The sequence below is a fragment of the Geospiza fortis genome, unplaced genomic scaffold (genome assembly GCF_000277835.1).
Source record: "Geospiza fortis unplaced genomic scaffold, GeoFor_1.0 scaffold166, whole genome shotgun sequence".
Taxonomy (NCBI): Eukaryota; Metazoa; Chordata; class Aves; order Passeriformes; family Thraupidae; genus Geospiza; species Geospiza fortis.
Window position 1 is genome coordinate 1,764,948 of NW_005054310.1, and position 26,144 is coordinate 1,791,091.

The following is a 26,144-nucleotide window of genomic DNA, read 5'->3' on the forward strand; positions in this document are numbered from 1 at the left end:
TCCAATTTTTTCTTGGGTGCTGCTTCATTTGGAGGGTTTTTTGTGGTAGGTTGGTTTTTGGTTTGTTCTTTTTTTGGAATAGGCCATATGTTTCCCTATATGGCTTTCTTCATGTTTTTGACTTGACTTGCTTCGCTCACTGTTTATTTTCACCTAAACGTTGCTCTGCCACCTCTCAAATGTCTTTCCCTCTATATGGATAAGGCAAAATATGAAGGCTTAGTTGCTTTTCAGATGCTGCCAGTAGGAATTTTTCCTTTTCCATCTTTGTGTTATTAAGTTTAGCTGGCCACCTACGTGCAAATATTTCTAGAGCTGGCTTCTTTCAGAGGTTTATTGGAGTACAAGAGGACTAAAACTAACCAGATACTGTTATCTACACTGTTTCTTTTATGCTCCTGCATACCAAAAAGGAAGACTGATGAGATTGTACTGAGTGTGCTTCCTTGGGCATACAAGTAGCAGTGGAAGCTGGGAACAGCCAGCTATGTGCAAAATTCAAGGGTATGTTGGTATGTTATGGAATGTTGGCTTCCTAATCATAAATATATTTTTTCTATAGGTTCAATATTTAGAAGTGATAGAAAGTGGTGTTTACATGGGAAGATTTTTTTTTTTGTTTGACTACTTTGATAGCTTTGGGAGTATTTGACAATTTTGAAGCAAAGATGTGTGTCGGTCCAAGATGCCTGTCATAAGAGCTTCACAGGAGAGAATCAGAAGCTGGATGTGATGGTATCTGCAAGAGCTATTGCATATTGAAGGACGTAAAGAAAGTCTTTGCAAACTGGTTAATTATTTAGAAAAAAAGACACATGCTTTAGTCTGAATTATCCTGATGAAAATTGAAAATAAATGTCTCCCTTCTATTTGCTTAAAATCTTGTGGCCAATTGTTTCTCACCTATTCTTTGTTGTTATTTTTCTAAGCATCTCCAGCTATCAGAAATTCTTGGGGTTTGTGTTCCGCAAGAGAAAAATCAGAAATTTACCTCAGGTCTCCTGTTGATATTAGCTGTCTTAAAATCATCACTCATGTATTTCAGAGTAAATAATTGTCTAGTCATGCCAAATAACCCTAATTGGTCTGATTTAACTTGGTGTTTTGCATAGCTATTAGCTGATGATACTGCTTATGCGGGGAGCACTCCTTTTTAAAAAGTGCTGCAGCACTCTTTTTTCAGAAGAGGAAGATGTGAGTGAAAGTCTTCTGGATTTTGCAAAGCAGCATAACCTTAGAAGTGCATGAGTTTTTTCATTATTTGGTTTAAATTTAAATGCCATCACAGAAGCCTGTCTTTCTTGTGCCAGTTTCTATTCAGTTTTAAATGCTCAGAGGCAGAATGTTGAGGCACAGCAGTGACTGACAGTGTGGGATGGCATTTTGCAGAGTGCCTGAATAAGACATCCCTGCGAGTTTGACTTTGTTTTTCAAGTCATTTGATTTGTTCTCCTTTGGTCTTAAAATCATGCAGGAGAAAGGATTCTAGGCCCACTTGAATTTCTGCAGTTTTGGTTCCAGTGCTGAATTTGGAACCTTCGTGTTCTTTTATAAATCATAGATTCAGAAGAGAGAAGTGCAGTAGTACCTCAGTTGTGGAGAAGGGGGGTTGAGGAAAGTTACCTGTTGGATTTCTCTCCAGGGGTGAGGAGAGTCCCCGGTGGTGCAGGGCAGGGGGGTCTGTGGGAGGGAACCCTGCCCAGGCAGGCAGGGCTCCTCCACACCTGGCCAGACCTGCTGTTGCCTGCCCCACGTTGCACACATTTTAACACTCTCCACCAAATGCTTGTAGGGATTACAACATAGGTTTCCAAAACTATGAAGTTGTGGCTTTTTGTCATTATATTTATCTGGGTTTGAATTACATGTTCAGAAGCGAGTGTAACATGGTGAGGGTGCATGAGGGAGTGATTGAGGGGTGGCTGTACCCTGGCTGTTCATACCTATTCAGCCAACTGAATGTTTTCCATGGGGCTTGCCCACTGACACAGGGCATATTTATACTGTGTACCACAACAGAATTTAGCATAATGTTACTCTAATGCTACTGGATTTGCTTCAGGTTTGTATTATTTTAAGACATTCAAGAAAAATAAAAAGACCAGGACTTTCCTAAATATTTTGAGAAGTGCATCTTTATCATTCAAGAATCACATGTAAGTTATAATCCTAATTCCCAATATGTTGCCTATACAGGTATGTATACCTTTTCTTACCTGGCCTATAAGTGTTATTTTTGCTGAAAGTTAAAAATAAATAAAACTCCAAACTGATAAAGCCAGACCAAAACAAAAGTACATTTGGAAATGACAAGTAATCTTGAGTTAGCATTTCTACCTTGTCTGAGTTAATAAGAACATTGTTAGGAGATCAGAGTGGAACTATTTTACAGTTAGAAAATGTTTTAAGAAATATTCCCTGACCTTTAAAGCAATAGAAGGTCTGAGAAGGATCAAATTTTACAGTTTCAGTGTACTTCAACTTTTAAAAAAACTGGAAATAGTAATGTTAAAATTTTATATTTTTATTTGTTAGGTGTCTCTTGGAGGCTTAATTGTTTGGCCAGAGTTGTTGTAAATGTATTTCTACCAGTAATATGGGTATTTTACAAAGATGTGCTTTTATAAGTGCATTGATACTTTATATTTAAAAAAATAAACAGTGAAACAATTCTGAAAGGCTTTAAAAAAACAAAAAAGAATTAAAATACATATTCCAAAATCATCTGTTTTTCATTTTTTTCCTTGTTTGTTTCTTCTAGTGAGGGTTTACACAGCTGCATGAATACAGTGATACTTTTTCATTCTCTGGCTCCTTATTATCATTCATGGTTAAGATATTCATGGAATTAATTTGAACTCCAACATGTATGGATTTTTTTTTAAACCAGCTGGGTTTAGCTGAAATCTTAAATGTTAGCTAATTAGTTAAAAGTTCTTGGCAGTTGTGCTGTTAGTTGGGCCTCCCACTGGTAATTAGGCCTTGTTTCCCAGGAAGGACACACTGAGCATGTTTTTTTAAAATGTATATGTAACATTGTTTTAGGCATGTCCCTCTCATCACATTCTAGGAGTCAGGAACTGCTGTCCAGTCTTCTGAATGGTCTGAAGGGACCACTTGTTTGCACCAGTGAGTCTCCAATGAGCTCAGTAAGCAGTTTGTAATGGCCACTTGTTCTCTGCCCTTCCCTGTGCCTTCCACCCTTCTGGTGACCTTCAGGTTCAGCCAGTACTTCAAGTTAATTATATCTGTAATGCCCTTTGCAAACTTGTTTCCAGATACTGTGAACTGGGCCAAGGTTCGAATGTAAACATATGCCGCTCTTTCTGCTGCTGAGATAAATAATATGAAAATGCTATCTGCAGTGGATGCTGTTAGCCAAGTTTGAGCATCTTCCAGATTCTTGAGTTCTAAATTCAGAGATATGACTCAACTTTGTACACAAAGTCTCTTCAGAGATAGGTGTTTTCCTCTCTTTTTGTCTGTATATGCATTTTGTTAACAGATATACAGACACACAACGTTCAGTTGTAAGGGTTTTTTATTGGTTTGGGATTTTATTTTTTTAAATTCAGAATGTAGGTCACATTGCTAGTTAAACTTTTTTTATTTCCAGTTCCTGCGATTGGTTTTGGTGTGGACTGTTTGGCTTTTGTACAGTAATCTCAGAGGGTTGATTTTTATTGTCTCAGATATACTAAGATTCCAGCCCTTTATTCGTGATATAAAAATATATTTTTCACTAAAGGATGGGAGAGTATATGGGTTTCATAATAATTCTAGAGAAATAAATGCTGCTCTTTTTTTCAAAGTAGTTAATTTCAGTTTTCAGTAGCTGTTGAGGAGTATATAGCAGTGACTCCTAGAAGAAAAAATTCAGTTAGAAATATATTTGCCCTCATAAAACAATGGTATTGCAAAGCAAACTTCTTCCAGTCTTACCCAGACTGCATAATCCTTGTCATGGAAATATCAGAACAAAAGTATCAGGAATTGTTTTCTTTTCTTTTGCTGCTTTTGTCTCTCCTGGTATTCCTGGGATACTTACTGTTCTCTATATTTAGATCTTGAGAGTCTAAAAGTGATACCTTTAGCTTCAGTGTTAACACTTGAAAGCTTTAACTCGATAAAATGAGTTGGTATGAATAAAATAGGATAAAATAGGATGGTATGAATCAAACTACTGTTTCCTTGTCATCTAATTAGATTTAGAATGAAAACCTTCCAATACATTATACAGATTATCACTGAATTTTCTGAATTTTTCTTCTGTAGTTGTCTGTTGAACATGACCATGTTTTGAACAAGTGAATTTCGAAAGATACAAATTCAAGTGCTATACCAAAAAAGTTTAGTAGGTGATGGTGGAAATCTTATATGTTTTTACTTTTTCACTGCTTCCAAGTTTACATAAAGCACCTTTTTATAGACATGGTGTCAAAATGCATGGGTCTGGACTTTTTATTACACAGCTTCAATTTCCTTTTCACTGTATACATGTAGCTGTATAAATTAAATATCTGTCAAGGAAGTGAAGTTATATTATGCTTGCTTGCTTTAGAAAGATGAAATTTCAAGATGACGGTAACATCTATTTTTTTTTAAAAAGGTAAAATACCAGCAGGTGTTTGTACGTATTGTTTGGGTTTTTTTCCCAAAACATAGAAGTCTTATATATGCATACATACCTACGCACAGTAATACATGGTAGCGTGTGAAGATTTTAGTATATGGGACTGGGTAACTGAAATGTCAAATACACCTTTATTTGAAGTCATACTATATAAGTTTTAATTAACATTTCGTTTGAAATACAGTTCATTCAAGAAATATTTTTCTTTTGTAAACAGCAAAATCTTCTCATTCTTAGGATTATTCTGGTACTGTCTTCTGCTCAGTGATGTCCTACAAAGTCAGGGCATCATTCACCTGGTCTTGTTTACCAAATCTGTTTCCTTTGTGTATGAGATGTATAGTCATGTTATGCGCACATGGAAAATGATTCCTTTCCTTTCCACTGGTAGCACTAAGTTCCTAATAAAACCATTGATTCTGTAGGTAGCAGGTTGACTTCTTCATGTACCATGTGAACCCTGTCATTGCTTGCTGAAAGTAGCTGTACTGTAAGTAAATAAATGCGTAATACACTTTTACAGGATGCGGTAATCTGAATTATATGGAAAACAGAACAAATGTAGATTTCATTGTCAGGTGAAAAAAGGTTACGCATTAAAAGGTGTCTTTAACATAGTTGGAATTTGGTTTATTGTAAGTAATGTTCTTTCACTTAATTTTCCTGAGAGGATCACTGGTAATTTTTTGAGAGGGATAGCAGTGGAGGAGACTAGTTGGAGTGGCTGAAGGAAGGCTGGGAAAAGTGCGTTCTGTTCTCACTTCTGTGGCAAGGAGTGTGCTGCCTTTCATCTTTGTTGTGTTTCTTCCATCCCTTTAAATCCTGTGAACTCAGAGCAAGTTCACCTATGCTTGCTTTGCTGACCCAGGAAAACCAAAGCTCTGTAAGCACCTGCAAAAGGAAAATCAGATAACTGTACTTCCCCAACCCTACTAATCCCCTAGCATTGCTGATCTGATTTTGATCTGTAAGCAGCTTCATTTTGAAGTCTGCTTTAAAGGATCAATTAATTGTGAAGTTGTCCATCTATAAAAATAATAACTTTAAAATGCTATGCTAGCCTTTGATTCATTCCCTTCACTTTTTTATGCATTTCTTCTTTTGTCGTATCTATATTGACCCAGTTGACCAAATACAACTGCTTCAATGAGATATGTATTTTCCTTAGAGAAGTGGTTTAATTTTCTGCTAGAGGTATTCTGTGGAAATATGTAAAAATGTTTTTTTTTCCTGTCTGTATTAGAACGTAAACATTGAAAGAACATTAATATTCACTTGGATTTTTAAATAAAGATATTTTTGTAAGTGGTTGACTTTATTTTGACTTTGTAAGAGAGTTGATTTCCCCAGTGCTGTTTTTGCCTGTTTAGCAACCCCCTGCGTAGCAATTACCTGATCTGTGACCTGGGAGGCTGTTTCACTGTTAATACAACTAGTATTGTTGAGAAACATTGTTCCTCTGTATTATTTTTTCATTCCTGCAGAAGTTCAATCTCTTAAAAGGAGGGAGGTCAGAGTTAGAGCACAGCGCTCTTTCAAGAAGAACAGTATAAAACCAGCGTGGTTTACCAGCATCAAAGTTGTTGGTAGCAACTGATGATGTATATGTCAGGAGATAAAAGTTGCCTTTCTGGGAATTAGTTTTCATTTTGTGATCTACTGGTTCTTACCACTTCTTGACGTAATTACAGAGATTTAGTAACAAGTACTAGTTAAGTCATACATTAAAAAATACAGATATATGAGAGTATTACATTCTGAGTTATTTATTAAAGATAACAGATTCCAGATATCTAGGATGATAATTAATTGGCAGAAGTTAAGGCAGCAATAAAGTACTTCAAAGCATTTGTATTAGTGTTGGATTAATTTTCTGATTGTCTCCTGCATAATTTGGTATTCTGTAATAGTGAAGGTAGGAAAGCACTCTTTATTTTGTACACCTGTTATGACAGGGTATTGATTCTTTGCTATAACCTGATTTTTTTTTGTTCTCAAATATGTGGAATATATGAATTAAGCTGTGCAAGACAGGAGGTGTGTTTGCAGCTTTTTCTTGTCTTGACTCCTGTCATGGCTCAAAGTATTGAATTTTTTAGGTAAATGGAAATATTATGGTCAGAAGCTGCAAGACTCTGTTGATCAATTTTAATTGTTCATTAACTGTAGCTTTTCCATAACTTCGTAGGCTTATGGTTTAATACAGTTAAATAATATAATACTTTTGTGACCTATTGTTGGAATTGATCCTTTGATGTAATTGGAAATTGAGAATTTTAGGGTTCTTGACTCCTGAGACAGTAACATGTTAAATAAGAAAACATAATGGGATTGAAATGAGTAAAGTACTGTTTTCTTTCTCCCCCTTGCCTCCTTCCCCACCAAAAGCTGACCTTATAAATACTTAGAAGGAGATGTAGTTTTGTTTTCATTGAAAGAATCTGGCAAAGAGATCAGGAGTCATCATTTTGGCAAATTGTATGTGCCACTGAGTTAAAGCAAGAGTGGTTTAATTAGAGGAGGTCACAGGAATTGGTGGTTCCATCCCTGTTCAACTTGTCATCACTTTTAGTCATTATCTAGCCACTTTCTTCTTTCAGTTCTTCAGGTATATATGAAACATGTCAGGAGTCTTTGTGGCAAACTAACACCAGGAGGCTATTTGTATTAATGGGTATTAGGATGAAGAGGCCTGCGAGTATTCATAGGTTGCAGACAGTCAAAAGGGTTTGTACTTACACCCAATATAAATGTTTCTATTACTTGTAGGTGTGCATATGATATCTTAGTGACTGATATGTTGGTTTTTTGGGTTTTTTTTCATCAGCTCTGCTGTGTTATTTACAGGCTTTTTTTCTTTGTCTATTGGCAGGTATTTAATTAGTCAAGGAGCACATGTAGGAGCTGTAAATAGTGAAGGAGACACTCCATTAGATATTGCTGAAGAAGAGGCAATGGAAGAGCTGCTTCAGAATGAAGTAAATAGACAAGGTAATTTTGAATAGTGGTTGTATTTATGGACACTAAATGTATTTTTGAAAACTTGGGCTAAATTGTGACTGTTGAAGTCAATTTATTTTCTAAAGAGAGTTGGTCAATATAGAATGTATGGTGTTTAGGTGTCGATCTCTTAAAACAGATTTACATAATTTAACAGTAAACTACTTATTGTCTCAGGCTTTGCCCAGTTTTAATTTATATGCTTAAACCCATTTAAAGCCCAAAGCAAATGGTGAAAAGCAACTGGAAGACATGATCTGCAGGGAAACAAGAGATACCTACTAAGATAAGAGATACACAGAAATAGAGTGGATTTGCAAAGGCTTTGACTCAGTTAATTGGTAGTGTTAACAGAAACTTGATTAGCCTTTTTTACAGTTAACACACAATGAACAGCAGATTAGACAGTTGTGTGTATTTTTTGTCTCTGTTACCATTTCTCTGTTTTAATTGGTTGTTCTCTTTTCTAACAGTACTGTCAGTCTTGCTTTGGAGTTTTTTCTGGAATTCACCTCAGCCTAGATTTTTTAAGGTTGTTCTTGAAACGCTTGGCTTTACTGATGTGTGATACTAAATTAACTGCAGTAGCTCTTTATGAAATTGGAATTGTTTGGGAAATCAACTCCTCCAAAATCTCTCTTTTATATGTTACTGCATTTTTTAAAGAAATATTTTGCTATATAGGATTTTACATACATTTGTATTATGTGGATATTCAACATTACTAATTACAACAACACTAATCTTTATCCTTTTGCAAGTTTAATTAAATTATTTTGAACATCCCAGCTGTAAAATGGGGATGATGCTACGGCACTGAAAATTTCAGTGGGGTTTACATCTTTCACAATTGAAGCTTACTGTGAACTGTGTAGGGTACTATCTTATAAATTTGAGAAGAAGGTACATGTTCCCACACTGTAGCTATTAGCTTCTAAAGGAATAATTTAGGTTGTTTTAAAATACTAAATATCTCTTAGTATGGACAACCTACTTTCCTTCCTCTTGTGTTTTTATGGCACCTGGTTTGCCTGCTTGTTTCACAGAAGCAGGGAAGAAGGCATGCGTTATCCCTCCTTCTAAACTTGTGTTTGAAGACATAAGAACTGAGGGCTGTTATGTGCAGAGATAAAATCAAATGAATTATTTCATGATTGTGGATGAGAATGGACTAGGAAGGGTATGAATCTGGATGTGAACTTACAGTGGATATCTTACTAAATCATGAGACATTTGTCTCAGCAATAAGGTTTTAATTATGCACCTTTGATGGCATCCTAGCTTGCATATAGATATTACATAAATTTGTGTGTTAATGTTACATTAGAAAAAGGATTATTTAGTCATTATCAGAATCACTTTAAAAGTGCATAATTGTGTGTGTTGTGGCTAGAGAAGTTAATAGCTCTAAAATAGGAACCTAATTGTTTCTCTTAATGTGCAATTAATAGTGAGGCATTGTGACAGTTTCATCTTTGGCTTTTCAACTACATGTAGCTGAGTATAATTATCCCTCTAGCAGTGAGGTAATTTGTATTTCTTCCATATGATACACTCCTTCATATCAAATAAAGCATTGCTGCAGTTTTGATAATGCAAGTTAACAGTGGGGTCTGTGGAATGATCAGTCCTGGCTCAGTGTTAAGGGTAATGGAAGACCAGCCTATTTATTTTGAAAATAAACAAGCCTGGGTGACAAAATATCCTATCTCTGTGTAGGTAAAATATGCTGTGTGAAAATTAAGTAGGCATTTTCCATAACATTTTTGCCTTGCAACCCTTTCATGTATTTATTCCTGCGTTCACTGTAGTTTCATTTTTGTTTTGCAGTGTTAATGCTGTGAATTTGGCTTCCTACAGATTAGCAGAGTTGTTTGGTGGCAAAAAATTGCTTGGAAAGATTGGTCAGGTTCATTGGGATTTCAGATTCACGTGATGATATTTGATGTTTGTTCCTGTTAGAAATCCAAGAAGAATCACTTGTTATGTCTCCTTTTTTGCTGCTTTTGCAGGCCTTATAGGAAATGTCGAAACAGACTACTCAGCTACTCAGCATTCTGTTAATCATCAATTTGTACTTCTGCCCAATCTTTAGCAGCTATCAAGCTGTATTTTAAGGACATGTCTTATTACAGGACAAAATGTGGAAGCCTCTAGAGACACTAAGTGCACAAAAATAAATCATAGAGTACAATACAGTTCAGTTCTGTGTGACATTACAGGCTTAATGAAAGGAAGGATCTTCAATGTTTCCTCATCCTATTTTAATATTCAGGCTCCAAGATCTGATCTGACTAGAGAGGAGATGGTCAGTGATGCAAAATAATCTTCTTGTTATACAGGTTCTATTGTTATGAGTGTTGGCCATTAAAGAATAAAGATTTCCTAGTATTATTATCCAGTGTCTGTTTTTCTTTAGTCATTCTGATCCCCACATGCTACACCTCTAAATTGCACCAAGGGTCAGGTGCCTTTTCTGTGCCTATGTCTTCTTGTGTCCTGCTGAGCAAATAGAATGACTTGACATAATGGACTGTGCAGGAATTGTGAACTAAGGGAATAGCTATCCTGTAACTGAAGCTGTACCACTCTGATAATTAGGAAAATATTTTTCTACCCTAATCTTCAGTGGAGAATTATTAGCTTAATTATTTTTTAAGCTTAAAACCTACCTTAGTTTTGTAATTTATGAGAAGGTAAATTACATGCTCAAGTAAGGTATAAAGATTTTTTTGACCCAGTTACAAACACTTCACAGATAACAAAATCAGGTGTTTAATGGAAATTATTCCAGAGTAGTGCTGAACAACTGTTCTGTTTGCACTCCATATGGTTAAACTATTTTGTGTGTTATAAAAAAACTCTTTATCAAGGACTTGTTTTGTTGTTCCTCCATATGACTAATATCTTTTGCATCGGTCAGTCCTATGTATGTATAAGGGGCCAGTGCAATTCTCAAAATCATTTAGCTTCATCAAAAATATTATTAAGTTTCTTGTTGTGACTTGTCATGTTTCTACTCTGCAGTGTTTCAACACAGAGTTGTGGAAGTTGTCTTTTACCAGTAAAGTTTTCATTTGCACTGGTGAAAACCAGCAGACTTAAAAAGAGATGTGGTTTTAGTCCTGGCCAGCCCTGGCCAGTTTTAAATGTTGTCTCTCCTCAGAGCTCGAGTGGGGTTATGTATAATGATTTGAAGTGACTTTTTTAGCTACTGATTGTCAGATGTCCTCTTAAAAATATTTTTAACTGCTTAAGCAGGTTATTTTGAATTATAGGAAACATTCTCAGGAGATGAGTTAGTGGGGAGAGGTGATGTGAGGTGAATCAGGGTTCAGTGTGATAGCTATTTATTCAGTAACTATCAGAACGGTCGCTCCTGTTCCAAGGAGAAACACATGTTCCTCATTCTTAATTATAGGTGATGTAAAAAGACTCTCCCAGATGTATCGCTTAACTCGGATTTGTTTATATGGATAAAATGCGAACTATTACATTTGTATATAAACATTCACTTCACGAAGTAAAAAGTGGGTTGATCTTCCCTGCAGTATCTATAAAACATGCCTTTATATGGCTGAGTCGTCCTGAAACAATGATTCAGCAGTTAAATTTATGCTGAATTTTCATTAAATGCTCACTGAATGGCACACTGTTTTCAAACCTGATTTGGGCTGTTGAGTAAAACTTGTTGATCAGAAAAAAGTGGAAGCATTTAGCAATAAATTATTAATGATATAAGTTGTTAGGCTGCCAGAGAGGTTAAGTGCACTGGTGGTGTGAGCTAGTGCTGTGGCTGAGGCTGAGCTGGGAGGCGGCGCATTGCCATCTATGGGCCGTCGGGAGAAAGGGTTGGAAACAGATGATGAGCATTTTCTTTTCCCCTGGTCTGGAAAACAAAAGGAAGGAGAAAGGCCCATACAAGGTATAATAAAGGCTGTTTACATTCCATTTTCTGTAGTTAATAATGGGAATTGTATTTATCTCAGAGCACAACTTTTTTTCTGTGCCACAAAGTTTAATTCCTATTTTCACGCCAGTTATTAATGTGGAATGTTTTATTTAGAATGGCAAGATTCTGGTACTTTCTTCTGTTGAAATATGACCAGAAATTAACTGTCTTGTAAAATAATGTATTGATACAGCCATTACTCCTCTGCAACCCTTGTGTTTTGTTTAGGGTTCAGAAATGCAGTAGTTTGTGATATTAATGGAAGTCTGTATTGAGTATTAGTTACTTTTTCTGTAAAGCATTGCTGTTTTGATATAATAATCTGGGTTGTTAGGCCTGTCTGAAAAGTAAGCTTAGATGTGACCCATTAGAAGCTCACAAGATCAGGGTCTGGAATGAGTTTTTACTCTGTTCTTCCTTTATACCGAAGTGCCTCAGAACAAACAGCTATGTAAATAACAATTTTACACTGATAGGAGATTTTTCAGATTCTTCAGGTGGAGAAGGTTACTCATGCTGATAAGGATTCACAGTTGGACTTTGAGCATAGAAAAAAGGGAATGGACATAAATGTGACTAAGAGATTATCAAATATACACTATATATTTATGCAGTAGTATTTTGCAGGCAACACTGACATGTAAATGACTGTATTCTAGAGTATTGTGCCAGGATCTGCTGGTCACTGCTGTGTCATTCTGAAAGGAAAGCAGATGCTCATGCCCATGAAGTTAGTAGTTCACCTATCAATATGTAGGAGCTTCCTGAGGAATGAGAATATGTGACTATCAATGCATTATAGATTCAGAGTTCCTGGTCTTCACTCTTCGTATTTGTCATACTTGGAAAGTTTTTCAGCTTTTTCCTCTGCTGAGTCCTTCAACAGCCTTGTATGTCTTCCTGCATCTTGGAGACTCAACATCCAGATTATGGTTTTCTGTCAGTTTCTGATAAAATCTAATTCTAATTATTTTTTACCTAAATTGTCAAGATTAGAATGGTTTTGCTGGGCAATTAATTGAATGAGCCTAGGGGTTTGGTCAAGTCCTCAGAACACTGACTGTTTAACTTGCTTCAATTACTTTATGGTACTTAGTGAAGTTTTATCTTTTGATTGTCTTTAGCATTAAGTTTTACAGTATATATCTCTTTAAGTCCCTGCACACCAGTGTGTAAGATTAGAGAAATCATACATATAAAAACATTTTGTTGAAGGTTGGGCCACCGATTTTCTCATAGAGGTCAACCCAGATACAGTTTGTGCTCTTGATCATCACAGTTTCTAAATTGCTTTTCCTTATGAGTTGTCACCTTTCAGCCATCATTGCTAGCATTATGCTCATGCATAGTTCAAGATCTCTTTCCTGCTGTGTTTTTAAGTCGTACTTACAAAAATATTTGCAAATAATGTGTTTGTATTACCCTTTCAGGGTCTGGAATTTATTTCCATTTGTTTAACCTGATGCATATACTTGTAGGTATTATGATGATAGACTGTGTTTCTCCCTTTCCATCCAAAAAATTCCATAATTTTTTTTTTTGTGAGACATACTGTAAAAAGTTTTCAGTGTTTTGGGTGTTTTTTTAGTAGAGCTATGAAAGTGCAATATCCAGAGTGTTGTCTATTTGTGTGAAAGGTTTGTGATTCATGCTTTAGAAAGTATAGAAGGTATGGCTCCATTTTGTCATCACTGTTAAGAAGCAAGATTCTTTCTCTTCCCATAGAGATCTGTTTGTAAAACAACTTCAGCTGTTTTCTACTGTATACAGCTGCATCAACACAGACTTGGTTTTTGGTGCTTAGAAAATTAAAATATAATTTTTCTCTTTTTTTAACAGGTCACTTCAGTAGTTATTAGTGTGATGGTAGACATTCTTAGAAGAATGAGTTTGAAGAGTTTTACTAGATTTATTATTATTATTATTATTATTATTATTATTATTATTATTAATTGATAATACTTTGTCCACCCAGCCCCTCCTTTTGTTAAAAGAGGCATTATGCAAGCTGTCTTACAATGTTGGATGTTTCCATAACTTCGGAAACCATCTTCCAAAAAATATTAATATCTAACTCTGAACATTATTCAGGTTTAGGTTTTTTTTACTGTATCATATAAATGTGGCATAAAATTTGTTATATAATTGAAATTAAATATTGGACCTAAAATATTTTGTGTCTTCTCTTCCCCTCTCCCCTCCATGTCTGAATTAGGGGTTGATATAGAATCAGCTCGAAAAGAAGAAGAACGAATAATGCTAAGAGATGCAAGACAGTGGCTCAACAGTGGCCATATAAATGATGTCAGGCATGCAAAATCTGGTGGTACAGCACTTCATGTAGCTGCTGCTAAGGGCTATACAGAAGTCTTAAAGTAAGTGTGGTTTAGCTTTTTCATATTTTATTGTCTTGATGTAATGCTGCTTGGAATTGGGCCCTTCTAACATTTAGGGAGTGTATCTTGAAAATCCCAGTGTCTCTAGAACAATCTATGCTCAAAGCTTGATTTGATGTTTTCAAGCACTCATAAATCATTATATGGTTAGCTTTCTATTCTAAGTCATTCAAAATATGAATACAGTATACATGTTGAACCTAAATACTTACTTGTAGGAGAAGAAAGTTGATTAAAAACTTCCCTGTTTCTAAAGGCAGCTATGTAAACAAGCTTAAGACTTTTTTATAATGCCGGTTAGCATCCTGGTTGGTGCATATTTTCAGCGCACCATATTTATTTCCATACATAAAGCAGAGTTTGTAATTCAGGCTAAAAGTTTTTACACTTAAAAAGCAGATAATTTAGCTTTGTGTTTTGATGATGTTTTTAAAATTCAATTCAATGACTCTTGAAATCTTCCCTGGAAAGCTTTAGGCTTCAGATGTCCCCTAATTTGCTGCTTTTCATTAATGTAATATCAGTATATATAGTAACATATTTAATTTCTTTTTCATCAAAGCTTTACTTTTTTTGTAATAAAGCATAATTAGTAATACATTGCTTTAATGTGATTGTAAATTTATTTGACTGCTTTAGCAGTGCTAGGAGTTCTTACAAACTGTAACATAAGTGAAAATGAGCGCACATCCTGACTGTGACTATTGATGCCTTTAAGGTCTGCAGAGCAATTTCTTGAATGGGAGTTCTGTTTCAAAAAACCCTGATGCTTCAACATGATGGAGACAAATTATTCTGTTGAAAAAAATGAAGTTTTGTTTTAGAGTAGCAGGTGTGTCTGTAAGGGAGTTGTATCTATAACTGTTTCGGTATTTTTTAGCACCCTCAGTTACTGTGGTTTTTTGTAGTCCAGTCTGTATATTTCTCCTAGGAGAGGCAAAACATATGTGCAGGCAATTTTTGTGATTGCTTCAAATTATCAAAAATGTGTGCTCTATATTGGATGCGAGGCTGCTAGATTTGCAGCTCGGCATGTGTGACATTTGACTCATTGGAGGATATTACAGTAAGTTATTGGCTCTTGAGAAACTTGAGAGAATTTTTGGAAAAGAATATTTCGTTCTTACGTGATTTCTAACAATTATGGATAGTGGTTCAGACAGCTCTTTACATAAAAATACTTATTAGGTTAAGTGTTTTTTGTCACTTTGATGCTCACCTGAGAGCCATGATGAATGTGAGTCCTGAATGCAGGCAGAACAGCAGGTTCCCTCTTAGAGGAACTCTGCTCCCTCACACAGAGCAGTTGAAGCATGTAAACACTAGATTTTTACAAAAAGTTAATGACAGGAAGTGAAAGTTTCAAGCAGCTAATTTTAGAATAGAAGGAGGTTTTAATAGTTTACTAATAAGAACACTGTATCTAACAATTTTTTACATTTTACAGTTCTTTTCCTTAAAAAGCCTTTTGCCTATTACTGCATGTACAGAGAAGAATATCTAACTGTAGAAACAATGGTCTTTGGAGAGGAAGTGAATAGAGAAGAAAATGGAAAAGGCTGTTTTTCTTGAATTTTCCTTAAAATATGTATACACACCTGCTAAACAATGAAAAGGCGGGTGTTTCTGTGAGAAGTAAAATTAATCAATTGTCAGTAGCCCAACTAAAATATCGAGAAAGATATCGCCGCAGAGCAGTTTTACAATTTTCGCGAATATTTATTTATCCCTGTCAACAGTGTCAAGATCTATTTCTTTTAATTTCTTCAGGCTTTTAATACAGGCTCACTACGATGTAAATATTAAAGATTATGATGGCTGGACACCACTTCATGCTGCTGCTCACTGGGGTAAAGAAGAAGCATGTCGCATTTTAGTGGAAAACCTATGTGATATGGAGGCTGTCAACAAAGTGGTAGGATTTTTATGTAATCCTTGTCAAGATACAAAGTTCTGGTCTCTAAAGTGACTTTAGAAGCCAGGGTAAGAAAAGTGATGATAAACTGCTGTTTGCTGTCCGTGGAGCTTTATATAATGCATGTGTTGTCAAAACAGCATGGTTGTGTTCAGAACTAAATTCTCTGATTGCCTAAATTAATTTCAAGGCCAACTTTATGCTTAGCTCTGTATTAAATGACCCATTCAATCTTTGACATGGAAATTAATAATTGAAAGAGTTTGTTGGCATTTCAGAGGTACAAAATTAGTGACTTGATGGATTGCATTTCAGGCTTTTATTTGATCTCTGAAGATTATGATGGTGCCTTTGGGTGGTGTTTTAACTCTTAAAATCAGTTTGTGTTGGTATATTGAAGAGTTGTCACTATATTATGCTGATTTGAGTGTGGTGGAAGAAAGCTGTAGGCAGCTCTGGACCCCCTGGACATAACCTGAATGCTTCCTAAGCTCTATTTCTTTGACTTTTATGTGACGGCCTGTCTAGCTTGCTGATCTTGCTCCCAGTAGACACAAATATGTTAATGAGTTCACATAGCCGTCAAAAGGATCCAAACCTTTTCATTCAGCCATGTAAGTGCTGAGCTCTCATTCTTCTCTTTGTAGCGTGTTTTACAGATAGATTCTGTTCTCCTTACAGTTTATGTGTTAGATGTTTTTACTGGGGTTGTGAAAGTGTGGATGTTATGCTCTAGAGAGCACTCTCTAGAACGTTCAAATCCACTGGACAAGAATAAGAAAAAAGGAGGCATAGAGACATAATCAGCTTTTTTTGCATATGGAGTTGTTTCTGCAAGCTAGGAAAGATTTGCCTGTTTTTAAGTAAGCTAGTAAGCATTTTGCTTTCGGAGATACGGGGATTGAAAGCTCTGGACTTGGTTTCAGTTGTATGTGCTTAGCATCTCAGAGAACTTGGCCATTATTGTTTAGGCGCCTGACTTCAGCTATCAGCTGTTGCAGATTTGATTTAAGATGTAACCTTCCAACTGCAACAGTTTTCTGCAAAGTGACTTTTTGTGGTCATAGTAGGTCTAACTACCACCTAACAGCTACCTGAAAGTAGAAGGCCACATTAAAAACTGTAGTTATAATGCAAATATAAACTTGTGATAATAGTTCACATGGTAGAAGACCTCAAGCTGTTTTGGCTGATTCTTGTTGAAAGGTGCACGTGCTTCTGCTGTATGATCAGAATTAGTAGTTTAGAGGTTCATCCTTTCTAACCAGTTAAGATAGTCTTCACAGTGTAATTAGGAATAAGTTTGCCTTTAGTTAACATTTTGAGAAACTGAAATAAGCACAGACAAACATGAACACCTTTCATTATTTTTATAAGCTGCTGTGGCCACTTTTAAATGACGGCTCTTTTTTTATTACTGGTTATCGTGCAGAAGTGCAATATGTACTTCTGTACATGTGAAGTACAATGATCTTGTCATGATCCCCCCCCAACATCTCAGTAAGCCCACCCAGCATGTTGATGCAGCTGCATTTATGCCAGTGAATACAGGACTTTGCCCAGATTCCAGCCTTCAAGTATATGTGCCATGGAAATCATACCCTAAGGAGAAATAACAAGTGGTTGTAGCAGATCTTTCATAAAATAGAATGTAAATTGTAACATAGAGTTTTGCTGTAAACTGTGAATGCATGACTGCTTAAATTTAGTGCAACTCCTTTAAATCATTAAAACTTTAAAAATCAAGCTGTATGTGATAGTCTAAGATGGGCAGGATACTGAACTGCTCAAGATCCATCAATTCAACTGCCATTGTGAACAGTTGTTTGGCACTAATACTGTGAGATTATATTCATCAATCTACTTTTCATTCATGATGTTCTTTTTTTCCTTCAAACGATAGTAAAATTTTATTGTCATGTCTTTATCACTTAAAAATGTGTTTACTCATCAGGTATAAGTGGGTTTTTTTTTAATTCCTCCCCCCGCCACCCCACCCCAACCGAAAAAAGAGAATATTGCAAAATTGTTTTCAAGTACTGACAGACTAACAGTTTGCAGTAGAGCTTGATTCATATTTTCCAATTTCTCTCTCTAAATGTTCTTCTTAACCTACATCATCATGTGATGAGAAGACATCATAGTCCCATACATTTATAGTCTGTTGTACAATTACGGTGTTTTACTTCTTCCCTTTCTCCAGGGCCAGACAGCGTTTGATGTGGCAGATGAAGATATTCTAGGATATTTAGAAGAGTTACAAAAGAAGCAGAATCTGGTAGGCCTTGTGCATATATAGATATATGTATGTTACATTTTAATATACATATGATTATGGTATCCACCTCAGGTCAGGAAATAAATTAAAACTAAACCAAAGTTTTAAATTCAGAGCTTCAATTCAGGTCATGCCACACTCATCTTAAAAGGTCTTTTATGCCTTTACTTGGTCACATATGGTGACCAAAAAAGCCTTGGAAGAAAAAAGGCGATCTACAACTTGTCTTGTCCAGTGGGCATTTTATGATCCAAAGTATCAATAATGAGCATCTTACTTGGAATAACAGTTTCTAAGATTTTTAGAGCTTTGAACATTCGTACTTTTTGAAATTTTTTACGCATTCAGGTGTTTGTAGTATTTAAAAATTCCCCTCCATTTGTTATTTTGTCATACTGATGCCGTTCTAACAATTAAACTGCATCATTTTCTGTTTTGAAGCTTCATAGTGAAAAACGTGAAAAGAAATCTCCCCTAATTGAATCCACAGCCAACATGGATAATAATCAGACACAGAAAACATTTAAAAAGTAAGTAAAAATAAGAAAAATTATGAAGTCTTTAAAAAGATGACTTTACAACTGTCACAAAGTCCTACTTAACAGGCTTCAGTAAATTTTTCAGTACTTAGTAAATACTTCTCTTTACAAACTCAGTAAGGAGACGCTGATTATGGAGCAAGAAAAGAATGCATCTAGTATAGAGTCTCTGGAGCAAGAGAAAGCAGATGAAGAAGAAGAAGGAAAGAAGGATGAATCCAGTTGTTCTAGTGAAGAGGAAGAGGATGATGACTCAGAATCTGAAGCAGAGACAGGTATGTTATTTGGAGCATTGCATTTCATCAAATATTACTTTATAAATTTACTTGTTTAATATCACATGATACGGAGTTAAGTATGTTACATTTCTTTTATTCTTCTGTATTTCACTAAGTTTCCGGTTATTTTAAAGTAAGTTTGTATCTGTCTAAAGTTGAGTCATAACAGATGTATCAAATGGATGTCTTCACTGGTAGCTACTTGGGTTAAAGCTATTAGCCAGCTTACTTGACTGGCTCCTTAACAAATAGATGCTGTTTATTAGATAGGTAAAACAATATAAGCCTGAAGTAGCATGTCAGAAACATTGAAAAAGTTAGAAGGTCAAATTAGAGAGGAAGAATTCTTAGCAGTATTTGCTTGTGGAACTGGTACAGAGACTGGATGAGAAGAAGTGCAAACATTCTCATTTGTTCTCACCATCTTGAAGTAATTACTACTTAATCTGGCTCAGGTATTCATAAAGTAGTAGTGCATATATTTTCAGTGTGTACTGAGATAAACTTTTAAATGTGTTGTTTTAATGTTGACTGTTAATTCTTATAGAACTTCAAGAGGAATGTTCTTTGAAAAGTTTTGCATTGTATGCACATTACTCTGTATTTTTCTCCTGAGAAATAGAATTAGTGGGTTGTTTTTTTCTTGAACAATTATCAGAGCAGTAAGTACTAATAAAAGAGCAAAATGCATATTTTCCTTTCAAACCAGAAAACAAGTGTCTGACAATAAGTGTTTAAAGATGTATGTTTAATCCTAATAAAGAATATTAGAATTGCAATGCAGCAGTACGTACGTAGACATGGATGTCATTAGAAACAGCCTGTTAATATTTTATACATAAACTTTTAAAAGTAACCGGGTTTGGTGAGCTGTCAATTTTTATTTTAATACATTCTAATTTCTACACCTGAAAAGACAAGACTAAGAATGTATTTCAGAGCTAGCCAATTTATCATAAGCATTTAATGTAGATAGAAGTAAAAATAACTTGTGAAATCAAACTTTCTATTATGGTTTAATTTTTTTTGTCGTTTGACATAATCCGGCATTTCACTATTAAGCTGAAAAAAAAGGTCTGGCAGGCTTTGTAATTACTTTTTACCTTAGTGTACTTGCATCCATTATTTACTGAGCTTTGCTAAACTCAAACTACTCATAATATATAACATGTAGTAATTTCTCTGTCACTGAGCTGACTGTAATGTCTGCTGAACTTTATGACTCTGGTAACTGTGTTCTCTTCATTGCCAGTAGTTCGTGCCAGGAAAATTTGACTGTGACACAAGAATTAATTTATGTAAACTTCGGGGGGTTTTAATATCAACAAGGCTTTATCATACTTTATTTGGCAAGATACACTTGAAGCTTTTCCCTGTAGAGCTACATCTCTTAAGTTCCAAGATTTTACTTTCCTTTTTTTTTACCATTATTCAGCTTAAGGTAGTGAAAGATTTTTCAAGTGAAAAATATTATAAGGAGCATTCTGGTTGTGGAATATTTTAATAGTGTTCAGTATTCTAAAGTTGTGGAAATGGTGATTTCAAATCTTTTGGGATAATTAAAAGGTTTTCCTGTGTTTTTGTTTCATTGGTTATGTGAGAATATAGTTTAAATAGAAATACACTTCTGTCTGTAAGACCAAGCAGGAAAACATGAATATGAAAGTAGCTTATTGCAAAGGACAAGGAAACAAGATAAAAAATAACATTTCCATCCGTTCAGGTTTTGTAACTTGCTCTTTTTGACATACTCTAATTTTTTTTTAATTAGTCCATATCAGCTTAGTCATGCATGCAACTGTGTTCTTGCTGCTCTAGAAATAATTTCAGAATACAGTTGTGAAAAATCCATTTTTTCCTTCCATGCTTTCACTCCTGGTAACTTTTTCTGATGCCTTGAGAGGCTACCTAGAACAGAGGCTCGACAGCATTAAAGGAATAAAGTAGGTGTTTATTAAAAGGCTTTCAAAGGATACACCTTGGGCAGTACAAGAGCCTGGCCGAGGCTACACCCAAATGGACAACGGGTCACGAGGTTTTTTTAGACTTTTAAAACTTTTGGTCCATTTACATATTGGGGTTAATTGTCCAATTACAGCTTCAGGTTATGAAGTCCCATTCTCCCAGATTGCTCTTCTCAATTCACTGTGGTTTATAACTTTTGGGCCTTAAGTTGCAATGGTGTTCTTGGTTCTCAGGCTGGAAAAGGATTGTTTTGTCGAACTAAACTGTGAGGAGAAGGTGCTAACACTTTATATGAAGTTCAGAGTTATATACTACTGCAGTACAGAACCTGGAAAACTGAAAGCTAAAATTTAAGGAATCATTTCTGTGTATTTTAAAGATGTATTACTTACAAATTTCTATCAGATCTGCCTGTGCATCATCTCCAATCATACTGTCAGTCCACATTGCCTTGTTCAACTTTTTATAACCTAGAATTTTACCACCCATTTTTTTCATTTGTGTTTAAAGAGAACTTTCTGATATGGGGCCGTTGGTCATGTAAGCTATTTATATTTGTATTTGTTTACTGCATAACTAACATTCAAAACATCTGTTCAACTCTGTCCATAACTAAAACAAGTGTGTAACCCCAATACTGTGAATTACACAACTTCTAATTGTATATCAGTACTTTATTGAATTTAGGTGTTAGTTGTAGGAACACTGCTTGAAAACCTTGTATACTTTCTAAATTAATTGCTCCCAGGCTGTATGGGTCACATAGATGGAAGGATGTGTGTCTAGTAGGGCCAAAACCAGTGGGGATTGAACCCCCATGTTGCTTCATACTGCACTAATAAATAGGAGGCAACATCCAAGCCTGAAGAATGTGCAGTTCAAATACACAAAACAGAAGTGAGGTGTAACATTATGAAGCTCAAGCAAAAGCAGTGACAGCAGTTGTTGTATCTCAATCATGACATTTTCTGTGAGTTTGTGTAAGAAGGGTTAAGGTTCATGAACCATGGGCAGAGGAAGGAATTTGGAGAAAGCAGAAGAGACTAGGTAGGTAGACAGTGAAATGTAGGTAAGAAAAACAAGGGACAAAGACAGAATGAAGCAAATGGAAAATTGGTGCTCTGGAAGGCAAGTAGTCCCTGTCTCAGGTCATTCTGGTGACCAGAATTCCTGATGTGCTTCTCTGTACTGTTAATTATTTCTTTGAACTCAAACATGCATAATTATCAGAGAATAAAGGTTTCATTTTAAATTGGCACCTGCCTTCTGTAGTTAATTAACTGTTACAGAATCACAGGATAGTCAGGGTAGGAAGGGAGCTCTGGAAATCATCAAGTCCAACTTTCCCTGCCAAGGCAGGGTGGCCTAGAGCAGGTTACACACAAAAGCATTCAGTTGGGTTTTGAATGTCTCCAGAGAGGGAGGTTCCACAACCTCCCTGGGCAGCCTCTTCCAGTAGTCTGCCACCCTCAATGTTCTTGCTCATGTTGAGGTGGAACTCCTTGTATTTTAGTTTATGGCTATTGCTCCTTGTCCTGTCACTCGACAGCACCAAGAAGAGTCTGGCACCATCCTCGACACCTGCTTTTGAGTTACTTATATGCATTAATGAGATCAGATGAGATGCTAACATATCTCCTGCTGTTTCCATTTTTATGGTCATTAGCCAGCTGCTTAAATACAGGCTGTGTGGGGAGACTGAAATCTCTGTCTCCAGAGGTTTCCAAGATGTGACTCATCAAAGCCTTTAGCAACCTGATTCATCGGCAGTATTGACCCTCCTTTGAGCAGAAGGGTGAATTAGGTCATCTCCTGAGTCACTTTGAACCTGAATGATTCCGTACCTCTGTCTCTGCATCTCTGAGTGGTAACACCTGATGAATACAAAAAAATTGTTGCATGCACAACTGTTTAGGAAAACAAGGTGGACCTAGCTAAGATGTAAATTAGGAGTGAGGGAGAAAACACTGAGGAGCAAATAATAAAATGCTGGTCATAAAGTTAACTGTCAAATTTCTTGGATGAAAATTCAGTTAGGTGTTGTAAAGGTGATGAAATTGTGAATGAAGAATTAAGATTAAATCTTGTAAATATTTTGCAGATAAGACCAAAACCTTGGCAGCTAATAATGCAAATACCACAAGTACACAATCAGCATCAGTGGCTGTGACGGCGTCCTCAGTAGCTGGTGGCCAAGGGGCACCTACATCACCTGTTAAGAAGGTAAAAGAAAATACCTTTTTATTTTCTATTATATCATTATCTTATGATTTTCTCTTTCTTTTTTCTGTGTAAGTATATCTTTTTTGATTCTATTGTAAATAGTAGATTTGGTTAACCGGTGAATTGAGAAAAGTATGCACAGATTCTTAAAATACTTTGTGTTCTTCCCCAGATGCTGTTAATTTTTTTTAAATTTTGAATGACTTTAATTCTGCACAGGGACCTAAAACACAGAACTATTAAATAGCTGAATGTAAAATCATTCTGAAAAAGAAAATGCTGTTGCATAGTGAGTAGAGTTTTTGTATTTTCTGAAACTAAACTTCATCTTTTGAAAGTCTTTGCTATGTCAAACTCCTCCAGAATTTCTGGAACCTACAGTTCTTGTGTTTCTCAGTACCTGTATTTCTGATGCACTTAATTCAAGGGAGGCAGGCATGACTATGTGACTTTTGGGAGTCCCTTGAAGTATTCAGCTAGTACTTTGGCAGAGAAGTTGAAAATTACACCTGAAATAAGAAGTAAAAAATTGTGTGGGTCTCATCCCTGTTTTAGTATGGTTAGGATCTCATGGAAGAGCTAGATAATAGGGACACATGATTTATTCAATGCATAGCTCAAAGCCGCACCTAGCAATGCCATATTGCTTGCTGGAAGCTTTTACAGCTTGTAACTTTACAGGAAAAGTTAATTTGGATGAACTTGAGTTTTACTTGGTAAGGGAAAGATAGGTATCTTTGGGAAAAAATTACAGTAGATGAGAATGCATAGTCAGAAGTCCAACTTTTAGAGTATTGGAACAAGCTGGATAGTAAGCCAGTAAATCTTCGTTTGTCATTCCTTACAACTTTCCTGTACACATCATCATCAAAGTGTAGCCCTGTACTAATGCATCTGAAATGCATGTTCAGGAGAAGTGGTAACCATGATATACTTCAGCCACAGTAGAAAGAAAAGATACACTACTAGGACATACTACTCTGAATTGTATTTTGCTCCTGTATAGCTTACTGGGGTTATACTTCCATATTCACAATAGAATCTAATAGTGATTCATCTTACAGAGTATACTTTAATGTAACAGGTGCAGGTATGTGATTTAATCATATGGGGGAGTATTTTCACAAGAGAGGAAATAAGCTTGATTTTAAGCTAGGTTATAAGCTTTTATAAATCATCAATACACTTCTGATTCTGTTATGCAGAAATTAATGGTTTATATTTTGGTCTTCTAGGTAAAAGGTGCTAAAAGGCTAAAATAAACTAGTTATCTTCCTATTGCTAGGAAAGCTCAGGGCCTTCTGTAGCTATAAAATAAATGCACTTTATATCAAAATTATTATCTTGTAACATAGCAGGTACATGTGACCTAAAGGAGCAGTTACAGCTCCTATCGATAAAACAAAAATGCTTTAAACTGTTTTTGCCAATGAAGGTAAAGCAGCACTCTGTGTGTGATCTTGCACCTGCCTTTTTGGGTCTGCACCATCTGATCTGCTGTAGCTGCACTTCTGCTTTTACATCACAGATGGCCAAACCAAGGGGTGCAGATGCGGTATACTAAGCTAAAGTCAGGTTTCCTTCAGTCTGCATTGCTTTCAGTAGTGCTGCTCTGTGACTGCAGGTACTGAAGGTAAGGCAAGTCTGGGAGGATAGCCACGCTAGCTATTGGCATGTGGAATGTGATTCAGGGATATGAATGATACATGGTAAGATGATGAGGGGTATGTTAGTGTGAATCTTCCAGTATTCTCAACGGTGTGAAGATTTAGGCCACAGACCTTGTAAGGTCACAGGCTTTGTTGTTCTTTTCTATGCAAGCTGTAATTCTGTCTCTGAATGAGGTAAACATGCTGTGTTACATTTAGTTGTAATCTGTTACTGTGGTTTTAAGTCTCATACTGCTTTTTTGGTATCTTTGTGTTGTAATGAAGAGTTACTTACTATAAACCTAGGAACAAACTATATGGTGTTAAAACAACCTTTGGTTTCTCTTTTCCTTCCTTTCAATCTTCATCTTTGTCTTGTCTTAATTGGCTTTAGTATGATTTCATTCCTCCTATCATGCCTGTCGTGGAGTCAGTAGATCCTGCATCATGGAGGCAGGGCTTGCGCAAAACTGGCATTGTTCTTGTGCCCAATAAGGGTGAAAAATCTGTGGTGAGGTTCTTGTGTGCACAGGTTTATGTACAGGTTGCAAAATAACATATTTAATCAAAATGTTAATACCAGATTTGCATGTTTCTAAGTTTTTATCTCAAGTTCACAGCGTGTATTACAAAGTGTGGGTTTTTGTAAGCTAACTTTTATAAGAGTGGTATTCCTTGACCGGTCTTACGTTTCTGATCTCATTGACTAATTCAAGAGAAAAGTGCATAGGTTGCTTCTCACTACAACTTCCCTACAAGTTCAGCACTTACGATTATTAAAAACATTTGTGTTCTCGAATCTTTGCAAGGAGCGTGAATTACCACAGATAATGTAAATTAATAATGTAAATTCATTTTCATGTGTTTTATAGTTTCCAACATCTACAACCAAGGTTTCTCCCAAAGATGAAGAGAGGAAAGATGAATCTCCTGCTTCATGGAGGTTGGGTCTTAGAAAAACTGGTAGTTATGGTGCACTTGCAGAGATTACTGCTTCCAAAGAAGCTCAGAAAGAAAAGGACTCTGCAGGTGTTATGCGTTCTGCATCAAGTCCTAGACTTTCCTCTTCGCTGGACAACAAAGAAAAGGTAATAATTTTCAGGATAAAACAACATTTTGAGGAATTCATATACCTTTCTTAGTATAGGTGCTAATGATGTATTACAGAAGTAAGATTGTAGTACACAACTGTTCTTTACTAAAATTCCAAAAAATTAAATTACAGAGCTTCTTTATAGTATTTCTCAAAGTGTAATATGCTTCTTCAGTGTCTGGTGACCTGGTACATAGGTCTGGCATTTTATTCCTTTTTAGGA

General features: G+C 35.8%; 1 protein-coding gene across 1 annotated transcript in view; it reads left to right on the forward strand.

Annotated features, from left to right (window-relative positions):
* The window catches only part of PPP1R12A (protein phosphatase 1 regulatory subunit 12A), a 69,055-nt gene that overhangs the window by 10,831 nt on the left and 32,080 nt on the right, over positions 1–26,144 (forward strand). The window contains exons 2-9 of the mRNA XM_005419195.2: positions 7,506–7,624; positions 13,801–13,960; positions 15,752–15,896; positions 18,100–18,174; positions 18,616–18,704; positions 18,831–18,988; positions 23,058–23,179; positions 25,701–25,916. Of these exons, the coding sequence (XP_005419252.1) occupies positions 7,506–7,624; positions 13,801–13,960; positions 15,752–15,896; positions 18,100–18,174; positions 18,616–18,704; positions 18,831–18,988; positions 23,058–23,179; positions 25,701–25,916 (1,084 nt within the window). The remainder of the gene's footprint in view (positions 1–7,505; positions 7,625–13,800; positions 13,961–15,751; positions 15,897–18,099; positions 18,175–18,615; positions 18,705–18,830; positions 18,989–23,057; positions 23,180–25,700; positions 25,917–26,144) is intronic.